At 52.7% G+C, this 27,367-nt stretch overlaps 2 protein-coding genes across 5 annotated transcripts in view; both read right to left on the bottom strand.

Annotated features, from left to right (window-relative positions):
* LOC311351107 (uncharacterized protein) overlaps window positions 1–27,367 on the bottom strand; it is a 223,410-nt gene that overhangs the window by 108,512 nt on the left and 87,531 nt on the right. The gene's annotated exons all lie outside the window — the stretch shown is intronic.
* Window positions 1,707–24,100, bottom strand: glcci1b (glucocorticoid induced 1b). 3 transcript variants are annotated; one of them, XM_084471664.1, is made up of 9 exons: window positions 23,961–24,100; window positions 23,225–23,702; window positions 18,191–18,339; window positions 12,033–12,122; window positions 7,529–7,672; window positions 4,504–4,635; window positions 3,539–3,734; window positions 2,828–2,930; window positions 1,707–2,100 (listed from the first exon to the last, which is right to left on the bottom strand). In XM_084471664.1, exons 2-9 carry the CDS (start codon window positions 23,583–23,585, stop codon window positions 1,740–1,742), a joined length of 1,536 nt encoding a protein of 511 aa, XP_084327790.1. In that variant the 5' UTR covers window positions 23,586–23,702; window positions 23,961–24,100; the 3' UTR covers window positions 1,707–1,739. The 3 variants fall into 3 exon arrangements, with proteins under 3 accessions (XP_084327790.1, XP_084327792.1, XP_084327791.1); XM_084471666.1 differs by having other exon boundaries at window positions 7,529–7,669; XM_084471665.1 differs by having other exon boundaries at window positions 23,818–24,089.

The following is a 27,367-nucleotide window of genomic DNA, read 5'->3' as shown; positions in this document are numbered from 1 at the left end:
GGCTGGTTCCCTGTGCCCGTCCACCGCGCCGCGCTGCGCTACTGGAGCTAGCGCTGGAGTTGTGCTAAGTCGCTTAGCTTCAGCTAAAAAAATAAAATAAAAAAACTAGAATGAACGGTGTGTGTGTGTGTGGGGAAAAAAGCTTCTGGGTCAAGCTGGTAGCTTGCTGAACACTAAGCGGTTAAATTAAGCTGGTTTAGAACGATGAAACATTAACAGAACTCCTCCTCCTGTCGCTCTCCCTTTCAGTTTCCTTTTTTTTTCTTCTTTTTTCTCTCCTTTTTTAATTTTTTCTTGAAAAGAACTGCTCTCTACTGAACACAATACACTGAACAGTCTTCATATCCGCTCTAGTTTTTTTCGCAACAAAATAATAATAATAATAATAATAATAATAATCTAAGCGTTGTCGTGTGTCGTTAGGCTTGTTCCAACCGGGGCGGTCGTCTTATCTTCTTCTCCGGTTCCGTCGCTCCGCCGGCCTTTGGATCGGAACCAAGATGGCGGCGGCCTGGTTACCGCGGCGATCACCGCTGGCTGGCGGTCGCCGCGGGGACGGCGGTGGAGCACTAGGTTAGAGAGCGAGAGACCCAAGGCAGCAAGAGAGTAGATCCAGAGTCACGGAACGTCCCGGAACAGAAAGGAGAACCGGAACCCCAGGACGGCCCCGCCCTTCAGGGGCCCTGGGGCCGAGACAGGTGGAGGAGGGTGGTGGTGGTGGGGGTGGTGAGGAGAGTGGTGGTGGTGGGGGTGGTGGGTGGTGGTCTTTAGTGATGGAGGCGCTGCTGGCTGACAATAGGGGGTAGTGGAGGCTGTGGTGGTGGTGAGGAGGGGGGTGGTGGTGGTGATGGAGGGTGGTGGTGGAGGGTGGTGGAGGGTGGTGGTGGTGGTGGTGGTGGTGAGGAGGGGGGTGGTGGTGGTGATGGAGGGTGGTGGTGGTGGTGGTGGTGGTGGTGGTGAGGAGGGGGGTGGTGGTGGTGATGGAGGGTGGTGGTGGTGGTGGTGGTGGTGAGGAGGGTGGTGGTGGTGGTGGTGGTGGTGGTGGTGAGGAGGGTGGTGGTGGTGGTGGTGGAGGGTGGTGGTGGTGGTGGAGGGTGGTGGTGGTGAGGAGGGTGGTGGTGGTGGTGGAGGGTGGTGGTGGAGGGTGGTGGTGGTGGAGGGTGGTGGTGGTGGTGATGGAGGGTGGTGGTGGTGGTGATGGAGGCACTGCTGGCTGACACTAGTGGACTCTAGTGGAGGCTGTGGTTCTTCTATTCTAGGAAAAAAGAAAGACGAAAGAAGAACAATCCAAACGATGGCCCCCGCTGGAACAAAGAGGAGGGGCTGAACGCTGCGCTCCTCCGTATCCACACAATCACCAACCGCCAAACCGCTCCACCACCACCACCACCACCACGCCTCCCCGGAGAACGTGTTCTCCCGAGGCTCTGCCAACGGTGGGCTTAGTGTCAATCATCCGGCGAGCGAGGGAGGAGGAGGAGGAGGAGGAGGAGGAGGAGGAGGAGGAGGAGGAGGAGAAGAGAACATTCCTCCACGGTAAAGGCGGCGCTGGTTTGGTTAGACAGCAGAAGGCGGTAGGACTCGTCTCCGCCTGACGAGGTTCCTCAACATTCTTCACTGGAGACTTGGGGGGGCGTGGAGGGGGGGGGGGGGGACTGGACTGGGGGGGCAGCGGGCAGATCTGGGGGTCCGCCCCAGCGGGGGGGGGGGGGGGGGTGGGGGGGGAGCTGGGCTGGGGTCTAGCTGCTGCTGCTGCTGCTGCTGCTGCTGCTGCTGCTGCTGCTGACCAGAGCGTTAGTGACGGCCTCGCCGCCCGCGTCTGTGCCGCTCGTCTCCGTTGTGTCCGTGCTGCCGCTGCCGTCGGTGGCGCCCGCGCCCGCCGCGTCTGTGTCTTTGATTCTGATGGTGGGGGGGGGCGTCGCCGTCGCCGGTGTGTTGCCGTGGAAACCCAGGTCGGCGTAGGACGAGGGGGCGACGACGGAGGAGCAGAGGGAGGAGCAGAGGAGTTTGACGGGACAGAAGGCGGAGCCTCGGGGGATGAAGTTGACCTTGTTCTTGTCGGGGCAGGAGAAGAGCGGGAATCCTTTGGAGCGGCTGGACCTGAGGGGAACGACGGGACACACGCAGCAGGATGAGAACAGCACACACGTACAGTCACGTTCATCCATCCATCCATCGGGCAGCATGTGGCTCAGGCGGTACAGCGGGTTGGTTACAGTGGCCACTGGTAAGAGTGTGGAGGTGTCCCCTGAGCGAGACGCCCTCACCCCGACTGCTCCCTGACCCGCTGGCTGTCGCCTCGCGTGGTCTGACTCCGCCGTCGGAGTGTGAGTGTGTGCGTGAACGGGTGAACGTGAGGCGGTGTTGTGAAGCGCTTTGAGCGGCCGCTGGTTAGAAAAGCGCGGTATAAATGCAGTCCGTTTACCATTCACCCATTCACCCAAACGAGTCACTCCCACATTCACATTGATGAGTTGCATTGTGTCACTCAGCAGGGGGGCAGGTGGGACATGCAGTTAGTTGTGAAGGACGTGATTACGGTCCCACGTTCAATGACCCCAACGCAGCGACCACGCTGACGCTTCCACGCGGTGCCTGAACCTGTTTTGGTTCTGCGTCGGGTTTTAGTGAGCGGACCAATCACAGCCCCTCGCTGCTGCGTCGCCTCGACGGAAGGTTACAAATTTTTGGGAGGCGCCCGTCCGGCCCTCCTTTGCGGTGGACGCAAGGACGGGTACCACCCCCCACCCCCCTTGCGTTGCGTGAACCTGGGACCATAACCGGCCCTGGACAGTGTGTGAGTGTGTGAGCGGACCGACAGACTCACACCAACTCCTCGAACACCTTGACCCTCTCGCAGCCCTCGGGAGGCTCCCTCTTGAACATGTAGCTGTTGTTTGGTTTGGGAGACGTGGCGAACTTGGGCAGGTCTGTGGACGACAACAACAACAAGCCTGCTGTGAGCTGTGCGTACGCGGCACGTTCACTCAGCAGTTCATAGGAAAACATCGATGACAGGTGACGGCCATGGTTGCAACGTTATCCGACGCACAACAAAAGGAGGACCCACACATTGCCAACTATTTCCGCCAACCGGTTTCCCGTTGAGCGAGCGAGGCCAGAGCGACAGGTTTGTTTGTTCGTTACCAACTGCTTGCACTTTGCATAGGAGCGTGCAAAGAAACATCACCTCTGGTTGTAACCAGCGGCCCCCCCCCCGTCCCGCCCCACCACCCCACCCCACCGCCAGGGAGATAGCGGGCAGGACAATGGCTGGTGCGGGGCCAGACCCTGGGACGGGACGGCCCCCGAGGCCCCCCCCGAGCCCCATCGTGGAATTTGTTTGTGCATACTTCACTTCACAGCTCCGCTCCGCTTCGCTTCGCTCGCTTCCTTCAGTTGGCAAAGAGACAATCAGGAAGCACCAGGGAAGAGGAAACACACAAACAGGGGCACCTCCCTACACACACACACACACACACACACACACACACACACACAGACACACACACACACACGCGCGCTCTCCTGCGGGTACCTTTGTCCGCGTCGTCCACGTAGCAGGGGCTGCCCCCCACCGAGCGCAGCCCGTCGGGGCTGCCGGGCCGGGGGGAGGGGCTGCCGTCACTGCTGCTGGACGGCGGCGCCTGGGTGTCCGTGTCGCGCGTGTCCCCGCCGTTGCCATAGCGATGCGGCGGGAAGGGAGCCCGGCGGCCGTCCATGACGTCCATGGCCTGAGAGGAGAGGGGGTGAGGGGGGGTGAGAGGGGGTGAGGGGGGTGAGAGGGTGAGGAGAGAGAGGGTGAGGAGAGGGTGTGAGGGGTGATGGGGTTCTGTGCCACACACACACACACACACACACACACACACACACACACACACACACACACACACACACACACACACACACACACACACACACACACACACACACACACACACACAGTGTGCGCGTGTCACACTGTGCGTGTGTGACTTTGTGTGTAAAGGGCAACCAGAGAAACCAATAGCAGGCCAGATGGCGACGGCTTCCACACTGAATAGTGTAATGTGCACACTGCTCTGTTTTGGCAATAGGATATAGCTGATTCAGACTGCAGCCTGGCAAAGGGTTGGTGCACTGCTGTCACTAGTGTGTGTGTGTGTGTGTGTGTGTGTGTGTGTGTGTGTGTGTGTACTGCTGTCACTAGTGTGTGTGTGTGTGTGTGTGTGTGTGTGTGTGTGTGTGTGTGTGTGTGTGTGTGTGTGTGTGTACTGCTGTCACTAATGTGTGTGTGTGTGTGTGTGTGTGTGTGTGTGTGTGTGTGTGTGTGTGTGTGTGTGTGTGTGTGTGTGTGTGTGTGTGTGTGTGTGTGTGTGTGCTGCTGTCACTAATGTCTGTGTGTGTGTGTGTGTGTGTGTGTACTTCTGTCACTAATGTGTGTGTGTGTGTGTGTGTGTGTGTGTGTGTGTGTGTGTGTGTGTGTGTGTGTGTGCTGCTGTCACTAATGTGTGTGTGTCTCACCTGTAGACTCCCCGGGCCCCAGTCCTCCCTGATGAAGACGTTCTCCAGCTCGTGGTTGATGCCCTCCACGTAGCTGGGCACTCTGGAGATCAGGCCCCTGGGCACAGACAGGCTGGAGGACATCGCCTTGGGCTGGACGCACACGCACACACACACACACACACACACACACACACACACACACACACACACACACACACACACCTTCAATAGGGTGGCACTTTCCCCATCATGGGCGGTGACATCAAAGGATAAGGACCGGCTGAATTCAGCCCAGGCAGGACAGACATACAGACTCAGGTACTTCACAATACACTACAGGGGGGGGGGGAAGTGGACACGCAGGACAGAAGGAATCGACACCTCAAAGGGCTCAGGAGATTGGGCTCCGCGTCAGACTCTGTGGCTGCGGAGGCAATGCAAATGGAAACGAGCTTAACACCTTCCAACCACAGAGAGGACTGGGAGCTGGCTCTGGGTGCAAGGGGGACTTGGGACAGTTGCCCCTTTGCATTGATTAGTAACAACGTAAACAAGGTTATATCATTTGTATATAATGATTACCGTTTGTTTTTCCACGATACACGCGACAAATAGGTCAACCTACTTGAGGACTTTCACCGTAGAACGCATAATGAAGGAAGGAAGGCAGGAAGTGCCGAACAATGTTCTTAACTGCAAGTGAACATAAAGCTGTTTGTTTGTGTTGAACGGGGGTGATACGTCTCGCATGACATGTCTACATAGAAGTGTATGCCAATTTATGATTTTCTGCAGTGGGTTATTTTGTATCATGGGATTCCATCAAGAGAATTAACATATGTATGGGAGAGAGACAAGGAGATACACAGAGTGACCTAGAGAGAGAGAAACAGCCGGATAGAGACATGCCTCGACATGTTCCCTTCAAATCACTCTCAACTCCTGGTCCAAAGTGAATGTCACGGACCATTTCCTTAAAGAGCCAGTCAACCCAAAACCACTCTTTTTGTTGCTCAACGTGGTCATTTGTCATTAAAGTTGGCGTGGGTCATAACCACGGGGATAACACTCTCTTTTCCTCTTTCCTAAAACTGTCAGCCCAAAACACATTTTCTTAAACGATACGGTGTTCGGATTCCATCCGAGACAGCAAAGAGCTCACTGGCTCTAAAATTAAATCCACCCTGCATGGCCTCATTATATACACTTCACACATCAGGGCATAACCAATGGGCCTCCGTTCACCACTCAGGCTCAGGTGATGACTGGCAGGGAGGGTACACCTGGCATGCCGTTATCACCCAGTACAGAGGACAGGGGGGACAGACGCCGCGTCTCCGGACTGGCCACGCAGGCGAGAGGAGGAGGACAGTCGCATCTGTTCTCGCTCAGTGAACGGAAAAGCACCCTGAGCAATGCATCAGAACATGAAGTCACAGAGCAAATGTGTGAATCTGTTACTCAATGATTCAAGTAATTAAAAACAAGAACGATCACGTCCATAGCATGAGCTTCTGACAACGTTAATCCCAGCCCAGAGTACGTCAGAAAACTACAATTTAAAAGAAGATGGTCACAAGCCAAACCTTCCAGTGTGCTCACCTCCATAGTACTATGAGCTTGCCTTGCTGACACATAGAATTGTATCGTTTCTTTATCGTTTGGTTACTCCGTCATGAACATGATACCTTATTTACTTATTATCTCTGATCGTTGCGATACTGGAATCAGTTCTTTTGGGCACGTTGCAACATTCGCACCCGATGACCACGAGTCATAAACCGGGAAGGACGTGACGCGAGAGGCCGAGTTGTTGTTTGGTTGGTTCACTATTAATAGTGCACGAGGATTTTTTTTTTCTTTTCCCAGTGATTTCAGATACAGGTCATTAAGGGGCAGGTATGTGTGAGGTCATCTTGTTTAAGCACGTGGGGGGGGGGGGGGGGGGGGGGGGTTAGGCTGCGGACGTTGGGGAAGAATCCCGGTACATTTCCACTGGGAGTCACCACGGCCCTGTCCTTCCCCCTTTTACTTGTTCCAAAACACCCAATGTATCTACGAAATGGAATTCTGGAAGTGACGGATCCAAAGCTTACTCCAGTACACCACATCCTGTCACGTGACAAGCTACGACCATGTCGCAATCCAGTCTCAGGTTTGTTAATAGAAGTTCTCCATTTTAAAAGCTGGAATATCTTTCAATTACTCCTTTAATTATCTTCATCTTCATCCGTGATCAGCCTATTAGGAGCTTGCAATTAACTAATCATTTAGGCAATACGAATAAATTCTCAACCACCCCAAAGGGAATGAAATCCAAAGGCATTAGGGTGGGACAAACGGCATGAGAGACGGAGGAGGAATGTTTGGTGATCCAGGGATATTTGACTCATTACTTTGGGAGTAGTTCAAAATCAACTGGGTCCACAGAGATGTAATCTGTATTATTTCCTACGTAAGACTTGCTTCCATGCTCTGACTTTCTGCCACAATTACAGAAAGGGTTTAAGAGCAAATCAGTCGAGCTTCCGTTGCGTCGGTCATGTAGCGCCCTGGCCGACCTCAGGCCACCCTGGCTTGTATGAAGTGCTTGTCGTGGTCGGGCTGTCTTGGGCTGTCAGCCTCTAGTACATTTGTCAGAAGAAAGACAAACAACAATATCGCAGTCGGTACAGTAAGGATGTTCGTAGAAACAAAGTGCCAAGCACTTTGCCCAATTGTTAGGTTAACCCATTCCCCGTATACAACAAAGATAGCTAGGATAAGACGCTACACAATGCCGGGTGCTATTTTTAAGTGCCAGGACGTACAACATACAACAAGTGCGTGAGAGGGGTGTTGGGGGGGGAGGGAGGCTCTGCAGAGTCTAGATTAACTCTGAACAAGGGACCAGAAACTGGTCTTCAAGGTCTTTTCCGACCCCCGTGCCCAAACCCCCCACCCCGAGGTGCACGACCGGCGACCCAGAAGTAGTCTGGCTCCGTGCCACTTCCACAGGTGTGTCTCTCTCCACCGTTTTAACCCCCGGGGAGCTGCAGCTCACCTGGGGCTGGCAGGCGGTGGTGTACTGCGTCTGCTGGGACTGCTGCGGGGAGCCCTGCTCCTTGCCCTGGCCCTGGCCCTGGCCCTGGCCCTGGCGGCCCACCTGCTTGCTGCGCTGGAGCTGCAGGCGCAGTTTAGCAATCTGCTGGAGGAGAAGAAGAGGTCGTGGTTACAGGTGGCACCGTGCGGGGGGGGGGGACACACAGGTGTGGTGCAGGCAGGGCTGATGTGGTGCAGGGGGCGCCTGTGAAGTCGGTGCACAACAACAGGAAGCTGAATGACACACGTGGATGTAGAGAGCAGTCAGTCAGGAAGTCAGGGCCGCTGAATGATGTTTAGAGTTTTTGTATATATACACACAAAAAAAGTTCAGTGAAAAAGAGGAAAGGATGAAACAAAATGATTCAAATAAATGAAAGGATAGAATCAGCGGCAGAAAACAGAAGTGAAAGATGAGACAAGCAAAAGACATAAATAAACGACATCCTTCCGAGCTTCCCAGAATCTGAAGAAACGTACGATAAGTTGACTGATCAGACAGAGACCCTGTCTCTGTTAGTGCACGACCCCTTTATCTGGTGTTTACTGTGTCAGTCCTCCTTGAGTCCCAGACCCCTTTATCTGCTATGCATCCTTTTGCTAACAAGGCCTCATTACCCAGCATTTTAAAGATCATCCGTCAACAAACATTTAAAAGGCTTTACAACCCACAGAAAACATAGTTGGCATAATATAACAATATATAGTATAGTATGTTACAGTCTCGTACCATGCGTCCCAGAATCCACTGGATCTGTAAACATAATCTATAGTCCAACTAACCAAAAGTTTATTCAGAGACCCTGCCCCTGCACTTTATCCGTCCCACTTAGGCCCCGTCCCTATTCTCCCCCTTCCCCTAGATTTGAACCCTAACCCTAGATTTGAGCCCTAACCCTAGATTTTGCGCGTTCCAGCGAAGGGGTAGGGTGTCCCAATACTTAAGGGAGCAAGGGGGGAGTGCTGTTGTTCCCCTTAAAATCAACCCTTGAACGCTAGTCAGCCTCGGGAGCTGACTTGCAGCTAAGGGCACTCAGAGCGTTCAAAGTGTTCTTGTTGAGGGGAGAGAAATGAGACTGGGCCTTACTCGACTTCTCCAACACTAGTTAGATCCTATCCATTGCCATCATGGGACATTCAGAGGTCTCTCTGTGTGTGCGTGTGCGCGTGTGTGTGTGTGTGTGTGTGTGCGTGCGTGTGTGTGTGTGTGTGCGCGTGCGTGTGTGTGTTAGTGGAGTGAGGCGCATTACAACTTTATGCTCATGTTCGGGCGCTCGTGGGCGAGCCACGGCGTGTGGACGCACTTCGCCTCCATGATTGACTGCCATTCAGAGCTGGTAAATAACTTTCTGTAGCTTGACCTCTTGACCCGCACACACTGGCCGTGTCCCAATTCAGGGGTTGCATCCTTCGAAGGATGCGTCCTTCGAAGGATGCAGCCTTCGTAGACCGCGAAGGCTGCATCGAAGGCCGAACGAGCGTTGTGGAATGGGACGGTCTAGCCTACGGAGCATTTCCGGATTGCGCAACCAGCCGTTAACGTCCTTTACCTTGCGTGACCACGCGCCGCTCCTGTCTCCTAGCAACCCTGACAGCTGCGGTTCAAACCGGACAGTGGAGGAGATATATGGAGCCAGAAATGATAATTTTATTGGTTATGTTTTATCTTTTATTGGAGGAGTGGGAGAAGATTCACCGCCGGAGCCGGCGGGTGAAGAGGAAGAGAGGACGTTGGCTTAACGTTAATTAGTTTAACGTTATATGTCTAGCGTTAATGTAATTAAACTTTGACAATAAAGTTACATATTTAAAATGGTCCCAACCTTACTTTTATATAAAAAAATGTTTTTACATAGTTTTGTCATTAAATATGTATTCGCTGCAGCTGCTGCTTCCGCTCTCTCCGCGCCATTTCTGAAAAAATATCCAACGCGCAACGAATCTTGGGATACGTTGCGGCCGTGAAGGATGCATCCGATGCGTCCTTCAAATCCGGGAAACGAAGGCTGCATATCTCGGCCGCATTCGAAGGACCCTTCGAAATGGGACAGCACTTGACGCGCCGCTGTGACGTATGCGGTCTTCAAATGCGTCCTTCGAAGGACGCAACCCCTGAATTGGGACACGGCCAAAGAGTTGTACAGCTACAGTGAAAGGTCAAAGGTCTGTAGGTTTCTGTAGCTTGACCTCTTGACCCGCACACACTGTGATTCATGAGGCTCGTTGGCTCGGCCTGCGCTAAAGCTAACCCCGGCCCTAATCTCAGCGCTCGCTCGCATAAAACGTGACAATGTTTGTACACCTTCACCTTAACGGGAACGCTCTCCATCAACTCCCACGCGACTGGCCTGCAGAAACAGGCCACTGTGGTGTATTGTTTTAATGAACACCACGACGTACAGTCTGTGTGTGTGTGTGTGTGTGTGTGTGTGTGTGTGTGTGTGTGTGTGTGTGTGTGTGTGTGTGTGTGTGTGTGTGTGTGTGTGTGTGCTGGGGAGGTGGAGGTAAAGTAGAGGGCTGCCTCTGTGTGTCAAAGCGAGGGCTAGAACAGGTTTTGTCAAGCTCAACACGAGCAGTTGGACTATGCAGACAAAGGTGCTGTCTTTATGGCCGAAGTGTGTGTGTGTGTGTGCGTGTGCGTGTGTGTGTGTGTGTTTTGGCCTGGCAACAGTCAACAGAGACAGCCACTCCTCCTCCTTCACACATGAAAGCCAGAGGATCCACAGGGTTCACCCGTAGTGTGTGTTCTGAGGTCACACGGTATAATAACAAGCCCAGGCAGCGCTGGTCTGATTCCGGGTCGTCACAACTTCCTTGTTATTGAGTCAACACGCAAAAAAGACACGCGACGCACACGCACACACACACACACACACACACACACACACACACACACACACACACACACAGAGTGGGATCCAGCGAGTTCAGGACTCAATAACTCCACACTCTAGCACAACAGCATCGAGGCAAAGGTGACTCTTCCATCCCCCCAGTCCCATAGCCTATCTTCACGGCATCCTGCTGGGGCTAGACGCCCTAACCTCTACCTGCTACTCCTTTACACTCATCTCAATTCACTGCGAGTTGCTCAAGTTCGCTGAAATGCAGAGACGAAAAGGTCCCCAGGCTACTATGAAGCATCTCCAGATGGGCAGGGGGGCCTTCTCATTCATTGGTGGAGCAGACTGAGCACCAGGGGGATGGGGAGGGGGGAGTGGTGGGGATGGATGGGGGGGGGGGGGGAGGGTTTGGTGGGGACGCTACACACACCAGACGATATCCCCACACGTCTTTCCAAAACAACCAAGCCGCAGTGAGATGAGGGGGTTCTGCTGACTACCAGGGAGACGGGAGGGAGACGGGAGGGAGACGGGGGGGAGACGGGGGGGAGACGGGAGGGAGACGGCAGGGAGACGGCAGGGAGACGGCAGGGAGTGGTTAAATTTAGCCTGCGGCCTGCGGAGCCGGAGGCCTAATAGCCGTGTGGTGGTCGGCCGGTGGTTGACCACAAGGCCTGCCAGATAGAGGGCCCCTCCGCAGCGGGGCCCCGCCGTCACGAGCCCCGGCGTTTAGGGGCTTATTACCTCAGATCCTCAGACAGATAAAACACATTTTCAGTGAACGGGCCCTTAGAACGAGCTCTAAGGGACTGCAAGAACACACTCGGGAGGAACGGACGAGCGCTTAGTCTCGGTATCTCTCTCACACACACACACACACACACACACACACACACACACACACACACACACACACACACACACACACACACACACACACACACACACACACACACACACACACACACACACACACACACACACACACACACACACACACACACGTCCCGCGGCTGAATATGTGGGGGTCACAGTGGCTAGTTGGAGCTACGCTAGCACTGACAGGGAGAGGCTAGTAGGTGCTACGCTAGCGCTGTCAGGCCGAGGCTAGTAGGAGCTAAACTAGCGCTGTCAGGCCGAGGCTAGTAGGAGCTAAACTAGCGCTGTCAGGCCGAGGCTAGTTGGAGCTAAACTAGTGCTATCAGGCAGAGGCTAGTAGGAGCTAAACTAGCGCTGTCAGGCCGAGGCTAGTATGTGCTAAGCTAGCACTGACAGGAAGAGGCTGGTTGGAGCTACGCTAGTGTTATCAGGCGGAGGCTAGTTGGAGCTACGCTAGCGCTGTCAGGCGGAGGCTAGTTGGAGCTACGCTAGCGCTATCAGACAAAGGCTAGTAGGAACAATATTAGTCTGATGAGGCAGAGGACAGTTAAGAGCTAAGCTTATGCTATCAGAAGCTAAGCTTACAATGTCAGGCCGGGGCTAGCTGGAGCGACGCGGCGGAGGCTAGCTGGTGCTCATTTAGTGCTAGCAGGTCGGCGCTAGGACGTCCCCGTACTCTGGGCGGTTTTTGTCATTAAGAGTGTGACTTCGGTCGAGGTTGCTTGACTGTGTGGGGTAGCCTACCTCCTTGAGGTGGTCTGCACTGCCCCAGGATGCAGACCTTTGATGGGGACTCCCCTGGTCCAGAGCGTCGTCTATCCAGGGACCTGGAGTCTGAGACACACGGAGACACGATTAGAAGCACGTTAGACACGACAATGTATTAGATACAAAGCCATTCGGTGGACACTAGGACCCAGAGCGCCCCCTCCAACAGCCAGTGTGCTGGCGACCCCAAGTACTACAACATTTCAACACTTGCACCTTATTTGAGCTTTGTAGAAATCCAAAACGTTCAATGAAAAACAAATAACGAATAAGTGAACAATGGAAAGCAGACCCGGACTTAAACCGGCAAAACTCCCAAGATTTGCAATGCAAATTATTGTTGTAAACCCAGCTGAGTTTAATATCGTGAATCGAATGGTGGACCGCACAACAAATCAGCGAATGGGCATCGACTTGCCAACAGTAGAACTACGGGACGGTTCGTGAACACTGAGCTCCGGTCCTCTGGCCCTCAGCCCAAACCCAAAAAGGCCGCCCTGATAAATGTCACATATCCAAATGTCCCCCCCCCCCCCCCCCCCCCACACATAAAGTCAGTTCTGTCCATGCACGTCTTGAGCTTCCAATTACATAAACAGGGAAACGGTTAAGTTATGTAAATATATGCAAAAGCAGAGAAAGAACTGAGGATGATTCATTCACCCCCCCCCCGCCCTCCACCCCCTCCCCTTCTCCCCCAGCCCCCCCCCCAGCCCTCATCGTCGAGGCCGTATCAACAGCGAGTCGCCTGCTCAAACAAATCCTCAAACGTCTCAAAGATAACAGCCACGTCCGGGGGTGCTGGCCCTCTTAAATGTCACGGCCCCCGCAGTGCCTTGTGTCTGACCCCCCCCCCCACCCTCCACCGCCCCCCCCCCCCACCACCCGGCATAGGGCGGCCTCTGTGGAGCTTGCTCTGAGCTCTGCTGCCGCACGGCCCAGCGGCCCGGGGGCCATGATACGGAATACCCCCGTGTGAATAATGAAGAACACACGTCGGTCGGTCGGGGCAGCTTGGGCCGGCCTGTTGGCTCTGTCCCCCCCCCCGCCCCCCCCCACTCCGTCTCTGTGGAAAGGACAGGCCTTTTAAATGACTGCTTGTGCTCTCATAAAGACGCTACTGTGCCGGGCCGCGCTGCGCGGCAGATGTGTTCGGCAGGCCGGCCGGTCGTGGGCCTTAACGTTTTTTTGTGCGCGCGGGGCTTAAGCACCCCGGCCCCGGGTTCTGTTTGAAGCGCCGGCCAAAATGTGGAGACAGGCTTAGAGCTGGGGGGCCTAATCCGCGCACACAGAATACGCATGGCTGGAGTGGGAAGAGGAAGGAGAGCGGCGACCCCCATGAGATGAAGTGGTGGGCTCTGTGCTCTTTTAACTGGTTTGGGAACCGCTGGTTGTTCACGGTGTGCGTGGAAGAAAAAAAAAAAGAAAAAAAAAGTGTGGTTCATATTTTGACGGTTTAAAGTGACAGTCACGAGCCGTACAAAGAAACAATGAAAACATCCGGTTCAAGAGGACGGCCCTTATTATTAAAACCAGCTCATGTGGAACCAGAATGTGGTTTATGGGTAGTTTGATGGAAGCTGCTGTTTACGTTTCAACAGGGTCAGTCACCGTAAAAAACAAAGAGTGGACACAGTGGTTACAGCTCAGAACAGATTGCAGGATTAATCATTATTTTTGTACGTGTGTGTTGCAATTTTATTTCTTGGGATGTTCCAGTTTCTGGGAATTCACATTCGTCTGATAAATTGCATGACAATTTCTTAGCACGCGACAACACATCCATGTTTTTCATCTGCGGCACGGAACGGATTAATAACGTTAAAATAATCGTCTTTAATGTTTCTCCCCACCCAGATGTGACTTGAACGCTGCGTCACACTGTTAACTGTACAGTAAATAAAGCACGGGGCCGCAGGCTAGCATTCCTTATTGACACTGCGCCCCTGAACACATTGCGCGAGTCTGTTAAGAAAAAAACCCCCCACCTTTATTTACATCGTCTTTAACTTCCCTCCTCGATGTGCGCTCTCTAAGCCTGTGAGCCAGGTGCTGTGTCTGATAATGTTCTGTTGGGAGATAAAGCGTGCATTACCACCGCCTGCAGCGTGTTAACCACGATTACGATTCCCACCCTAGGGGGGGGTTGAGAGGAGGCTCAGCGAGGGAGACAGACGGTGCACGCACGGCCCCCCTCCGCTTCAGAGCAGGAAGCAATGGCTCAGCTTCCGTACAATCGCCCTGGAATTCCTGTTGGTTTGTTTGTATTACATGCCAGGACAAGAGAAAGCCAAACAGCCAGCGCTGCTGCTATCGCTGGCTGCGGGCTCCACATGGGGACAACATGCACTGCGGTCAGCCAGCTTGTTATCAAGCTACGTGCTTGACATTTCTCTCAGGCTCCTGATTACAGATAGACGCCTTTTTTCTCAGGAGGTGCAGCTCTGTAGGTTTTTCCAACAGCGCTGCCTCTCCGAGTGAGTTGATCCCATCGTTTACATCAAGTATGGATCTGCTCTCACTCAACTCTTGTGGAGATAATAATAAGTACAGTGGGATGTCATGGGAAGGCGTTCAAGTTAGAGAGAGTGTGTGTGTGTGTGTGTGTGTGTGTGTGTGTGTGTGTGTGTGTGTGTGTGTGTGTGTGTGTGTGTGCAAGTTAAGAGTGTGCGCGTGTGTAAGTTAGAGTGTGTATGTGCGTGCTTGCATGTGTCCCTAGATGCGTGTGCTGGCGTGCATGTGCGTGTGCTGGTGTGCGCGTTCGCCCGCCCACATGCTTGCACCAGCTCGCCCCCTGCTTTTCTGTATGTCAGTCTAATCTTCATAGATGTTGTGTTGTCTAACCACGGGGCCCAGGCCCGGGCCGAGCGATCCCAGAAGCTCTCATTAGCATATGTATGGAACCCTCTGCTCTTCAGGCAGCCTCACAAAGGGAGCCCGGCGAGGCGGGCAGTGCGCCGGGGGCCAGGTGGTAAGCAGTGCGATGCCTCCTCCTCCTCCTCCTCCCCTGCGTCCCTGGGCCCTCGCGGGGACAGGTGCAAATGGCTGCACCTCCGCACCGGCCGAGGCTACGTTACAGCTCAAAAGGGGGGAGGCCGTCTTCAACTTGCATGCCGAACAACAATAGAAGCCCCCGAGGCTTTTGTCCGGCGGGGTCTGCTGCTGCGGTCGGGAGCCTAACAAGCTAACGGCGCGCAGGCCCCGCTTGTTAGCAGGAAGTGCCGCCTGACTATTATTGGAGTGGGGAGGGGAGGGGCTTTTTTTTTTTTATGTGTGTGTGTGCTCTCGGTCTACAATTATGTTGCTTGGAAGTTGCTCAACATTTTTTCCCCCTTTCAGAACCCACACAGCCTTTTCCTCCCGTGGCGTTGACGTGCTTCGAGTGGTCCCTTGCGTTGTGACGGTGGCTGGCCACTACACTGGCCCGGGGGGGGGGGGGGGGGGCCCTTCAGCCTCCCGTCCTTTCAGCATGGGAATTATCTTCTCAGGAACAATTAGCACACTGACACATCTTTGCAAATCTTTAGTCTCGGGAATGGCGGTGCTTGCTTCCCAGTCCCCCTGCTTGCTTCCCCGTTCCCAGTCTCTTCCGGGGCTGCGCTGTAATTACGGGGCCGAGAGTTCTGTATGCGACTCCTTCAGGGGGACCCTAATGGAGCCCTCCACTTCCTCGCCACCAGACAAAGAGCTGCGCGGTGGTTGAAGGGTTAACGGGGATGGAGCCCCATGTAAATGAGGCTCGGCGGCTCTGCCACACACACACACACACTGCACGCTAACACGCGCACACACACACACACACACACACACTAACACACGCAAGCTCACACACACACACACACACACACACACACACACACACACTGCACACACATTGCACGCTAACACACACACACACACACGGGGGGGGGGGGGGGGTTGGTGGTGGTGGGGGGGGGGGGGGGGAGTCGTGTCAATGTCATGATCATACATTCAATATTCAACAATCCACACAGACGTGTGTGAGCACACACACACACACACACACACCACCACCACCACCACACATACACACACACAAGTGCATTCAGGGGTCAGTGCCATGGGCAGATTAGTGGGTTTCTATGTGCGGGCTGCTACCCAGGAAAGAAGTGGGCCGACCGCGCACCGCAGGATCCATATGCAGGCTTAATGGAGTGTTATGATGAGCAATAAAGTAATAAGAACCAACTTAGCGCCCTTATTAAACCTACAGCTGTACCGAAGGCAGGGATGGACAACTGCAGAATACATTGTGTCAACGGTTTCAAGTCGCGGGGGCTATGGGCCAAAGCTCACTTTGAGGAGTAACTCTAGCATGAGCTACTAGGCTAGCTCAGTAGCATGAGCTACTAGGCTAGCTCAGTAGCATGGGCTACTAGGCTAGTTCAGTAGCATGAGCAACTAGGCTAGCTCAGTAGCATGGGCTACTAGGCTAGCTCAGTAGCATGGGAAACTAGGCTAGCTCAGTAGCATGAGCAACTAGGCTAGCTCAGTAGCATGAGCAACTAGGATAGCTCAGTAGCATGGGAAACTAGGCTAGCTCAGTAGCATGAGCAACTAGGATAGCTCAGTAGCATGGACAACTAGGCTAGCTCAGTAGCATGGACAACTAGGCTAGCTCAGTAGCATGGGCTACTAGGCTAGCTCAGTAGCATGGGCAACTAGGCTAGCTCAGTAGCATGGGCTACTAGGCTAGCTCAGTAGCATGGGCTACTAGGCTAGTTCAGTAGCATGGGCTACTAGGCTAGTTCAGTAGCATGAGCTACTAGGCTAGCTCAGTAGCATGAGCTACTAGGCTAGCTCAGTAGCATGGGCAACTAGGCTAGCTTAGTAGCATGGGCAACTAGGCTAGCTCAGTAGCATGAGCAACTAGGCTAGCTCAGTAGCATGGGCAACTAGACAAGCTCAGTAGCATGGGCAACTAGGCTAGCTTAGTAGCATGGGCAACTAGGCTAGCTCAGTAGCATGGGCAACTAGGCTAGCTCAGTAGCATGGGCAACTAGGCTAGCTTAGCACAGCATGATCAACTAGGCTAGCTCAGTAGCATGGGCAACTAGGCTAGTTCAGTAGCATGGGCAACTAGGCTAGCTCAGTAGCATGGGCAACTAGGCTAGCTCAGTAGCATGGGCAACTAGGCTAGCTCAGTAGCATGAGCTACTAGGCTAGCTCAGTAGCATGAGCAACTAGGCTAGCTCAGTAGCATGGGCAACTAGGCTAGCTCAGTAGCATGGGCAACTAGGCTAGCTCAGTAGCATGAGCAACTAGGCTAGCTCAGTAGCATGAGCAACTAGGCTAGCTCAGTAGCATGGGCAACTAGGCTAGCTCAGTAGCATGGGCTACTAGGCTAGCTTCGCACAGCATGATCAACTAGGCTAGCTCAGTAGCATGAGCAAGTAGGCTAGCTCAGTAGCATGGGCAACTAGGCTAGCTCAGTAGCATGGGCAACTAGGCTAGCTCAGTAGCATGGTCAACTAGGCTAGCTCAGTAGCATGAGCAACTAGGCTAGCTCAGTAGCATGGGCAACTAGGCTAGCTCAGTAGCATGAGCAACTAGGCAAGCTCAGTAATGCGAGAAAGTAGGCTAGCTTAGCACAGCATGAGCAGGCTAGTTAACTACAATTGACCATTACTATTAAGTACAACTTTTTTTTTTCCTGAAGCCACTTACAGACACAAATGACCAGGTCGGCAATTCATCTGGGTTCGAACCCAGAACCTTATGCCTGGGAGGGGGGGGGGGGGGGGTCAATGACCCTAATCATTCAACCATCCCACCCCCCCCCACCTCCTCTCACTCACTCACTCACTCACTCACTAGCATAGCAACTAGGCTAGCTTCAGCATGACACAGCTTCCACCAGCCCCAGTCACTCCAGAAGAGAAGAGGGGGGGAAATCCAGCTTAGCAATTCCTCCTGTGCGCGCGCACACACACACACACACACACACACACACACACACACACACACACACACACACACACACACACACACACACACACACACACACACACACACACACACACACACACACACACACACACACACACACACACACTAAGAGTTATGTTTCCTGCCCCGCCTGGTGGCTGGCTGGCCGGCCGGCCGGTAGGTACCTGAGTGGCTTTGTCTTTCATGCAGGAGGTGTAGGGCCCCTGGGCGTCCCGGGGCCACTGGCCTGTGAGGTAGGGCCCCGTGATGGCATCCAGGGATGAGGTCCGCAGAATGCCACTGGAACCCCGCGCGGGGAACTTGGACCGCTCCACTGTGGACGACGAGAGGAGAGGAGGAAGGAGGAGAAAACGGAGGGAGGGGGAGTGAGTGTGAGGAGAACAGCCATCTTGGTTCACACGAGACACCCCCGAATTCCTGTTCTGGACCAATAAGGCACCGTCCTATCTGCACTACTGCTGACCCGTGAGTTTAGTGCCCGAGGTGGAATCTTTTTTTTTTTGGGGCGAGTGTTCCACTAAGGTCGAGTTAAGAGATAGCGTAGTAGGGGGTGTGATTGTGTGATCCATCTGTAAGCAAAGCCAGACCCCAGATGATGAGGCCATACAGATAATAAACACTGCGGTTCTCCCGAGGTCCCTCTTCCCCATCGCTCTAGGTTGGACTTAAAAAAAAAGCACGGACCATTTCAAAGCTGGGAAGTATTAGTGAGGAGTAAATAACATGCCTGCGCATCGGGCTGCAGGCAAACACAAACCACTGAGTCAGAGGATCTGGGCTGCATGTTAGAGGAGCAGTCTTCCGTGAGCCAGAGTAGTTAAGCACACCACCCACAACAGAACTCATAAACAACGACACAATGCACACCAACACCGCCTGCATCTACTCAACATTCCTGCACTGACTCTCAGTGAAAACACACACACACACACACACACACACACACACACACACACACACACACACACACACACACACACACACACACACACACACACACACACACACACACACACACACACACACACACACACACACACTAAGGAATGGGTGAAATGGGCTCCACCACCAGGATTACGGGCCGTGTAATTAGTGAAAGCCCTGCAAGGGAAGTGTCTTGCCTTGGATATCAAAGCGAGCGTGAGGACAGGGTGAGGTTGCCTGGAGGCCTTTTCCGAAAGGGGCTTGTCCCGTTTCCCCCCCCCGCCCCCCAAAGCAGGACAGCACAGATGCCTTTTTTTTTCTTCTTGCAAATCCAATCCATACAAGGACAGGATCAAGTGAGTCAGGTGGACCAGATGAACAAAGCAGCATATTGTTGTGCTGATGTATTGTGGTCGGTTCATCGACTGCGTAGGCATATGCACATAGAGGTGTCACCTTGCAGAAGTCGTTGCAAGGCGCTGTGGTAAGGATACATGGCTCACAAGGGTTATTTACGCTTGTTGACTTGGTGGACTACGCTAATCCACTGAGTGTATAGGATGGACGAGGATTCTATGGCGGGGGTGGGTGGGTGTGTGTGCGTGTGTGTGCGTGCGTGTGTGTGTGTGTGTGCGTGCGTGCGTGTGGAGGGAGTTCCTGTTTTGGGCATGTTAAATGCAAGACAAAGGCAGGTGCAATGTTACTGAAAAAACAAGTTGCTTCGCTTTCTTTGTTGGTAAAGGGACAGATTATGGACAATTATGTTAACACTAAGTCCTTTCTATGGGTCTTCTGTCTTCATCCTACTGATAATACCCTGTCCACTTTTCTTTGAATAATGTGTTTGATAACTAGTTAAAAGGTTTGGTTGGTTCTTGTCTTGCCATCAGTTAAGTGACAAGTCATTATAAAGGTACAAAATATCCACGTGACCTTAACGGTATTTTTGCAAATGGCAAATGGAATGCCGTGAGACATCTTGCAAGTCACCTTGTAAACTAACTACAAGTTTGTTTGTCTGTGTCGGGCGACTGCTATGAAACGCAGTGACTGCAGAACCGCATGGACGCTGAACATCTCTCCGGAACCTGAACATCACAGGACAGGAAAACGGTTCACAGGAACCTCAAAATAAATCACCTGTACTGGAAATAATTTACATTCAAAACCTGTATTTCTGATTACGAAAGCGTTCCGAGTGTACACATAAGGGATGGGTTTGTGAGGAGGCCTCGAGGTAGAACTCGATTCTTACGAGAGTCCTTGTAGGAACACGGTCATGTTGGAACGGACGCCAAATAACGTGATTGAATTTTCCCGTCAAAAAACAATCTCGGATACTATTGGGGGAGAGTGAAAAAAGGAACCCGCTACATTGACCGCATGTGCTTTGCTGAATACAATATGATTTATTTGGGTATTAGATATGGAGGGGGTCTGCTCTCATTGGAAGAGTCTGTTCAGCATGAGGCAGCCTGCCTGTTTAACCAGCATGAGGCAGCCTGCCTGTTTAACCAACGTGTTGCATAGATCTGTTCACCCAACTTACCCTGGAACATATGCGCACACACACACACACACACACACACACACACACACACACACACACACACACACACACACACACACACACACACACACACACACACACACACACACACACACACACACACACACACACACGAGTAATTAGATCCTGCAGCAGCCCGAGCCAATTGCAGGAAACATACTTCATCAATTGGGACGAGTTGATTGTTTTCTCATTTGCTGCTACTCTGCAGTTTGAATGGGTGACAATGAGGCAGGGCGAATTCAGCACAGCTGGCACTTTGATGGTGATGGGTCGGAGGGGCTGGTGGGGGCTTCATTGTTGCCATGACAGCGTGGTGAGAGGATGATGACACGTAGGTGAACCTCCAGGTCATGTGGTGGAATGTCAGCCCATCGTTTTTAGAAATCGCTGCTTTTCCCAACCATCACGGTCTCGACCCTGAAGCTCAGGGCCATGTGGGGAAAGACGCAGCAAGCAAACCGTATGTCAGCCCAGCCAATCGCTAACTTAGTACGTAGAGGTGCATTATGGGGCATGGAGGGTTTGAGTTCCACCCCGTTCCATCAAAGATTGCTTCTTCGTTCTTATATTGGTGACTTACGGCCCTGATAAGACTCTCGCTGTTGTGATGTGGCACATGCTGTGTTTACGCACTCACATCACCCCGCTTTTGTTCCTTCTCTGGGGACTTCCACCGTCAACATTATGTCAGGGAAGCAACGCCGAGATTCAAATTTGTGTTGTAAAGTACAACATTCAATTACCCTGGGAAACCCCGGCTTAGGTTTGTATTAACAGAGCACAACACAACACAAGAACACGGACCATGTTGTCCTTGTTAATACATCTGCCCGACGTTTACAGGAACATGAGTGGATTATAAGGGATATCGTCAATAAATATAAGTAAAAATATGTGTTGTTTTTGTAGCAAACTTTATCGAATCTTGCATGTTGCGGTTAATCCACAATCTGAACGTACAAACCATAATTGTTTCTTGCCTGGTGTGACGGCATCACTAATACTTAGCACCAATCTGAAATCGTTTTTTGAGGGAGTACCTGGTCTGAGTTTAGTTTGACCAGAAGGTCAGTGTCATACAGGAGACTCCCATCTCCATCCTCACCCCTGCCATGGGACACTGGTCGGGTTCAAAGTTCACTTCTTTTCAGTCGACTTAGGAATGTGGAGAATTCTCCGGTCTACTCTCGCTCTCTCTCTCTCTCTCTCTCCCTCTCTCTCTCTTTTAAAAGTCAGCCAACCGTCTTGTTTTTGATGATGTGCTACTCTCCTTGAAAACGAGCCGTCTGGATGGATGGACAGCCAGCAGAGGTTCACTGTGAGTCCTCGAACACGGTTAAGCGTGGTAAAAGCCACAGTGGACAAAAGAGGTTCCTGTGCTGTGTGGGGGCCAGCCCGTTCACATCGGGCCCCATGCGTGTGATGAACCTGAGGAATGCGAGCCACGTTGTAACAGCATTGTCCTAAAAACATTATCCACTTCAAATTAAAAGTACACCCAAAAACAACAACTCAAAAGTCAGACTGCAGAAATAGTAACAGATTAAAAAAAAAAAAAAAAAAAGTATACAGAGACAAATTAGACCCGAGAGACATATTGCACGCCGATTGTCGATGCGACCCAGGGCTTGACTCAGAGGCTGATAAAACGAGATGCCAGAGGTCACATTATGGGCAGAGCGCATAGCTTGTTGCAGGCTGCGGTCGTACCCACTGACTGTGGTAAGCGCGAGCACAATCGGTCTCAGCATGCCTCCTCCAGCCCTTCGCTGGGAGAGTACGCTGTATTCAGACACCTCTGTAGCCGCGCAGGGCTCAGACACACGCCAGATGGTAGCTGGCTGCCCGCGTGTTTGACCCTGGTTCAATAGCTGAGAGCACGGGGGCTTAAAGAAAACAGCCATTATTCTCCAATGGAGAAAGCCTCCATGGATCTATGTGTGTGTGTGTGTGTGTGTGTGTGTGTGTGTGTGTGTGTGTGTGTATATATATTGTATGCATTTGTTCTCTCTCTCCATTTCTCTCATATTTCTACAGAGAGAGAGAGAGAGCACTCGGAAAGAGACAGAAATGTTTTGCGACAAAAGAGTGAGAGAGTCACACGCACACACACACACACACACACACACACACACACACACACACACACACACACACACACACAGTGTGCGAGTGTTTAGAGAAGTCAGTGTGGCAAGTCTGGGAACAGCCTGGGGCTGATTTAGGCCAGGGCGGAACTCCCACATCCTCCCAGCGGTCCGTCCCCCCCCCCTTATCACCTGAGCGTCAAAAGACACCTGACTACACCGCATTGTGCCTCTCAGCGGGGGGACGCGATCCCTGGTGGACGACCTCCCTGCCAACTGTCCCTGCCTCGTCCCACTCTCACCGACCCCCTTCTTTAATAAATGGATGACAGGCTGAGACCTCGCCAGATATCGTTTCCACGCGTTACCGAGCAAACACCCCGACAAACAAGTCCATAACCAATAATAAGAAGAATAATACAGTAATTTAACAACATTGTACCTAACACGCTTCAATCCGCGACACGTTGCACCCATTACCATGAATTGACAAGTGTTACAACACGCATATTAACGCTATTACAACTCGCTGTTTCACTTCGATAAGTTCAGTGAAGTTCTCCTTAACAATTATTGACCCAGTAAACATTTAAAATAAAATAAAAAAACTTTACCTCTGCAGAAGGCCGAGTCGGGGGAACCCGAGTCCTTGTTTTCGGGGGAATGTCTTTGCTTGCCATTGGCACCAGAGTTCAGTATGGGGCTGGCCGGATTCGAGATGCACGTCGTACTGGTGGTGGTGGTGGTTCCTCCTCCTCCTCCTCCTCCTCCTCCTCCTCCTCCGACGGAGAGGGTCTGCGTCTGGGTCCGCTGGGTCGGACTGCCGCTGCTCTGCCCCCCGGGGCAGAGGAGCTGGTAGGGCACCGTGGCACGGAGGGGGTGCAGGCGGCAGGCGGAGGAGGAGCCGGGGGAGCCGGCCGTGCTGCGTCTCACCCGGGGCTGCTGGAGCGAGTTGCTCGGGGCGCCGGCGGACATGGTGCTTTTAAAAAAACGTGTTGGTTTTTTTTTTTTTTTTTTTTTTAACTTACAACCCCGTGTCGTCCCCCCCCGACGGAAACGTTTTGTTTTCCAAAGTTGTCGGTTGTTGTCGTTCTGTCGGAAGAGAAGAGAGAGAGAGAGAGAGACGGACAAGACGGGTTAGGAGGAGGTGGTGGTGGTGGTGGTGGTGGTGGGGGTGGGGGGGGGGGAAGAGAAGGAAAAAGGTTACCGTGGCTTCCTTTAAACGCTTCGGCTCATGCGGCCGAGCTGAGCCGACAGCTGCTCGGCCAGAGCCGGAGAGAGAGAGAGGAGCCGCTCCGGGGAGAGAGGGGTGGGGGGGGGGGGGGGGGGGGGGAGAGACTGTCCGCTTACCTGGGAAGCACTAAACCACGTCCCCCGTGTCCACACACATGGTAAATACAACTTTTAAAGTGACTTCTTCCACTCTTGTTGTGTGTAACGTGTGGGTTTTCTCCTCAGCCTCTCTCCCGTCGTCCTACCTTCCTCATGACCACGCACTCTGAATGACAGTTGGATCAGCGAGGCTACTGGCTGACGCCTGGGGGGGGCGGGGCGCCGCTCGCTGGTTCTGGCCGTGTGGTTGGACGGCGCGGCGGTTACAGTAGCGTCCGTCATTGGTTGCAGCGCCGTCTACGGGCAGCGCTTTGAGCCAATCGATACGGCCGATGGATTATAACGTGTTTAGGATGTATGCGTGGTTCTGTATGTTTAGTGACTTGTCACTTTAGAAACTCGTGTACGTTTCTTTGTTATATGTTTGTGTATTAGGGATAGAAGATATTGGTCCAAATTTCCGTTTCGCAATCAATTAAATGAGCCACAGTTAGCAAATAGCTAGCATATTTTATATAAATATAGTTTCAAGTAATATAGATACTGAACTTTGTCCAAAGTTTCCTTTACTTAAATTGAAAATGTATAAACAGACGTGGAGAAGTGGACACCTGCCAATATAATGATGTGGTGTTTTATATTGTGAGTTCATGGTTCAATATAATTTCCTCCAAAACATAAAAAAGTTTTCTTTATAATTACATTTACCGAACAACACAGAAAGTACACATCTGATGGTGGAAGAAGAGCCATCTGTGTGTGTGTGTGTGTGTGTGTGTGTGTGCGTGCTTGTGTGTGTGCGTGTGTGTGTGCGTACATGAGTGTGTATATGTGTGTGTGTGTGTGTGTGTGCGTGCGTGAGAGCATGTGTATGCGTGTGTGTGTATGTGTGTGTGTGTGTGAGCATGTGTGTGCGTGTGTGCATGTGTGTGTGTGTGTGCGTGCGCGCAACCGACAACAATGAAGCACAAGTGTACAGCGTGAATCTGCATCAAACCTCCCATTGAGGAAGCCCTCCAATTTGTCACTCAGGATTTATCCACCGAGCGACGACGACCGCAGCCCAAGAGGAGGAGGAGGAGAGGGACGTCTCTTGATCAACTCGCGTCTCACAGAGGAAGAAGAAGAAGAAGAAGAAGAAGAGGAGAGGAGGAGGAGGAACAACCAAAGCAGAAACTGCTCGCCAATTTGTCAACCTCCCTCTGAAGTAGTTCACAAAAGGGCAGCAGGCCCATAAAGAGCTGGCAGACCGGGAGCCCGGGCCGGGCCAGGGTACAGTGCCCTCCCCCGCCCCCCCCCCCCCCCCGCCCCCTACCTCCATGACTAAGTGATTTAGCGGGGCCCTGGTGTAGGGAGGCCTCCTCCATTCACGCCACAATGGCTCCCTGGGAGTGCGGCGATGAGGGGGAGAGAGAATGGCCATTGATGACGCCGCCGCGGCCGCTCCGCCCGCCCGCCGCAGACGCCGCCCGTCCGCCCGCAGATACCGCTATGCATATCTTTGGGTGCAAATTGGGGGGGACCTCGTCCACCCACCCCCCCCTCGTCCACCTCGTCCCCCACCCACCCTCAGCGGAGGGGGCGAGACGGGGGGGCCGAGAGAGAGAGAGAGAAAGAAGGGAGTGTGTTTGTGTGTGTATGTGTGTGTGTGTTTGTTTGTGTGTGTATGCGTGTGTGTACGCACGCGCATGTGTGTTTGTGTGTGTACGTGTGTGTGTGTCTGTGTGCGTGTGTACCCGTATGTGTGTGTGTTTGTGCCTGTGTGTGTGTGTGCCTGTGTGTGTGTGTGTGTGTGTGTGTACGCGCGTGCGTGTGTGTGTTTGTGTGTGTACGTGTGTGTGTGTGTTTGTGCCTGTATGTGTGTGTGTGTGTTTGTGCCTGTATGTGTGTGTGTGTGTGTGTGTGTTTGTGTGTGTGTATGTGTGTGTGCCTGTGTGTGTGTGTGTGCGAGTGGGACTCAGGCTGTCTGTTCTCTCGCCCGCTTTGAGTCCATGGTGTTCCGGCAGCTGAGGGGTCTTTATGGAGGCGGAGGGGGGGGGTAATCTGGGGGCTCCTTGTCACTGTGCCCAGCAGCTGCTGTTTTCTGCAGAAGCCCATTCATTGACCACAGGCCTGGAGTGGTGACTGAATGCATAGACCACCCCCCCCCCCCCACACACACACACACACCCACCCAACCAACAAACCACCCACCCTTGGTTCTTCTCCTCGTACTTTTCTGCCCCCCCCCTCTAACACACACGCACAACACGTGTGCTTCTTAAGCTCTCACACACACACACACGCGCGCGCACACACACACACACACACACAGTCAAAAATAATGGGAAGACATAAAGTTAATACAATTAATATTATAATAATAATGAATTGAATTTATATAGCGCTTTTCAAGTAACTCTCTAACCACAACCAATGTGTAGCACCCATTTGGATATAAATCTTATATACGTAGTTTGTCTTGGTTATGTGTGTTGGTATTCACCGTCTACACGTTAGTATGATGAATGTAGTTAATAGTTTGTTGTAGTTATGCAATATGTACCATGTAGTCATTAGAGCTGCCAGGGGAGACTTGAGCTAGGAGATGAATAGAGAGGAACCTGAAGTGAACCCAGAACATGCCCTCGGCTCTCTCTCTCCCTCCCTCTCTCCCTCCCTCCCTCCCTCCCTCCCTACGACTCATGCCACTTAGCGTTGAAGTCCCGCACCTGTGATTGACAGGCGAGATAAAAGCGTGGATAAAATGTAAATCGTCTCATGAAGAGGCAGGCAGTCAACCTGGAGAGTACATTCTCACCGCACTTCACCCACTAATCGCTGACAGATGCCTATCTCTTAAATCTTACCTACACCTTTGGGGGACAGGGAGGGGGGGGGGGGGGTCAGGAGTCATGCTCAAGAGCGTCTGAAGCCACGACGACAGACGTAGTAGTAGGCGATGGAACCCACAACCCCCCCCCCCCCACCCACCCCCCGTGACTGAAAGGACAACAACGTCACTCATCGTGATAAACCTTTTTTTTTTTTTAATAGATCAACATAAACACATGAATCCTGATTCAGGTTAGATTGAAAGAGGCGGTCCGATACGCACGACCTCCACGCACGTTCTCCTGAGTGGCGGCGGCGGCGGTGGCGGCGGCAGCAGCCCAGATTACCGTCGGCGAGGCGTCCCGTTGCATTTGCTCCCTTGTCCTTCATTGATTAAGTTAACCGATCACATCATCAAGTTATGGATTAAACAAACACATGTACTCCCTTCTTGTCATCTGTGTCACAGGGCCCCTGGTCGACCACCGGCGGCAGTGAGGGGCGGGGCCATCTGGAACCCCCCCACTGGTGGACCGTACCAACTGGCAGGCTCTGGGGGGGGGGGGGGGTTGGTAGTCTTTATGGATAGAGCTAAGGACCCCTTACACCTG

Source organism: Micromesistius poutassou (assembly GCF_964030765.1).
Source record: "Micromesistius poutassou genome assembly, chromosome: 8".
Taxonomy (NCBI): domain Eukaryota; kingdom Metazoa; phylum Chordata; class Actinopteri; order Gadiformes; family Gadidae; genus Micromesistius; species Micromesistius poutassou.
Note: the sequence above shows the minus strand (reverse complement) of the source record. Positions and strands in the feature narration are given on the sequence as shown.

What these genes read in the sequence shown, in the direction of transcription:
- glcci1b (XM_084471664.1), bottom strand. Translation starts at nt 23,585, where the DNA reads ATGTCCGCCGGCGCCCCGAGCAACTCGCTCCAGCAGCCCCGGGTGAGA. An exon ending in CCACCGCCTGCCAGCCCCAG is followed by an intron (nt 4,636 to 7,528) that starts GTGAGCTGCAGC and finishes GTGTGCGTCCAG; the next exon opens with CCCAAGGCGATGTCCTCCAG. An exon ending in GGGGCCCGGGGAGTCTACAG is followed by an intron (nt 3,735 to 4,503) that starts GTGAGACACACA and finishes CTCTCCTCTCAG; the next exon opens with GCCATGGACGTCATGGACGG.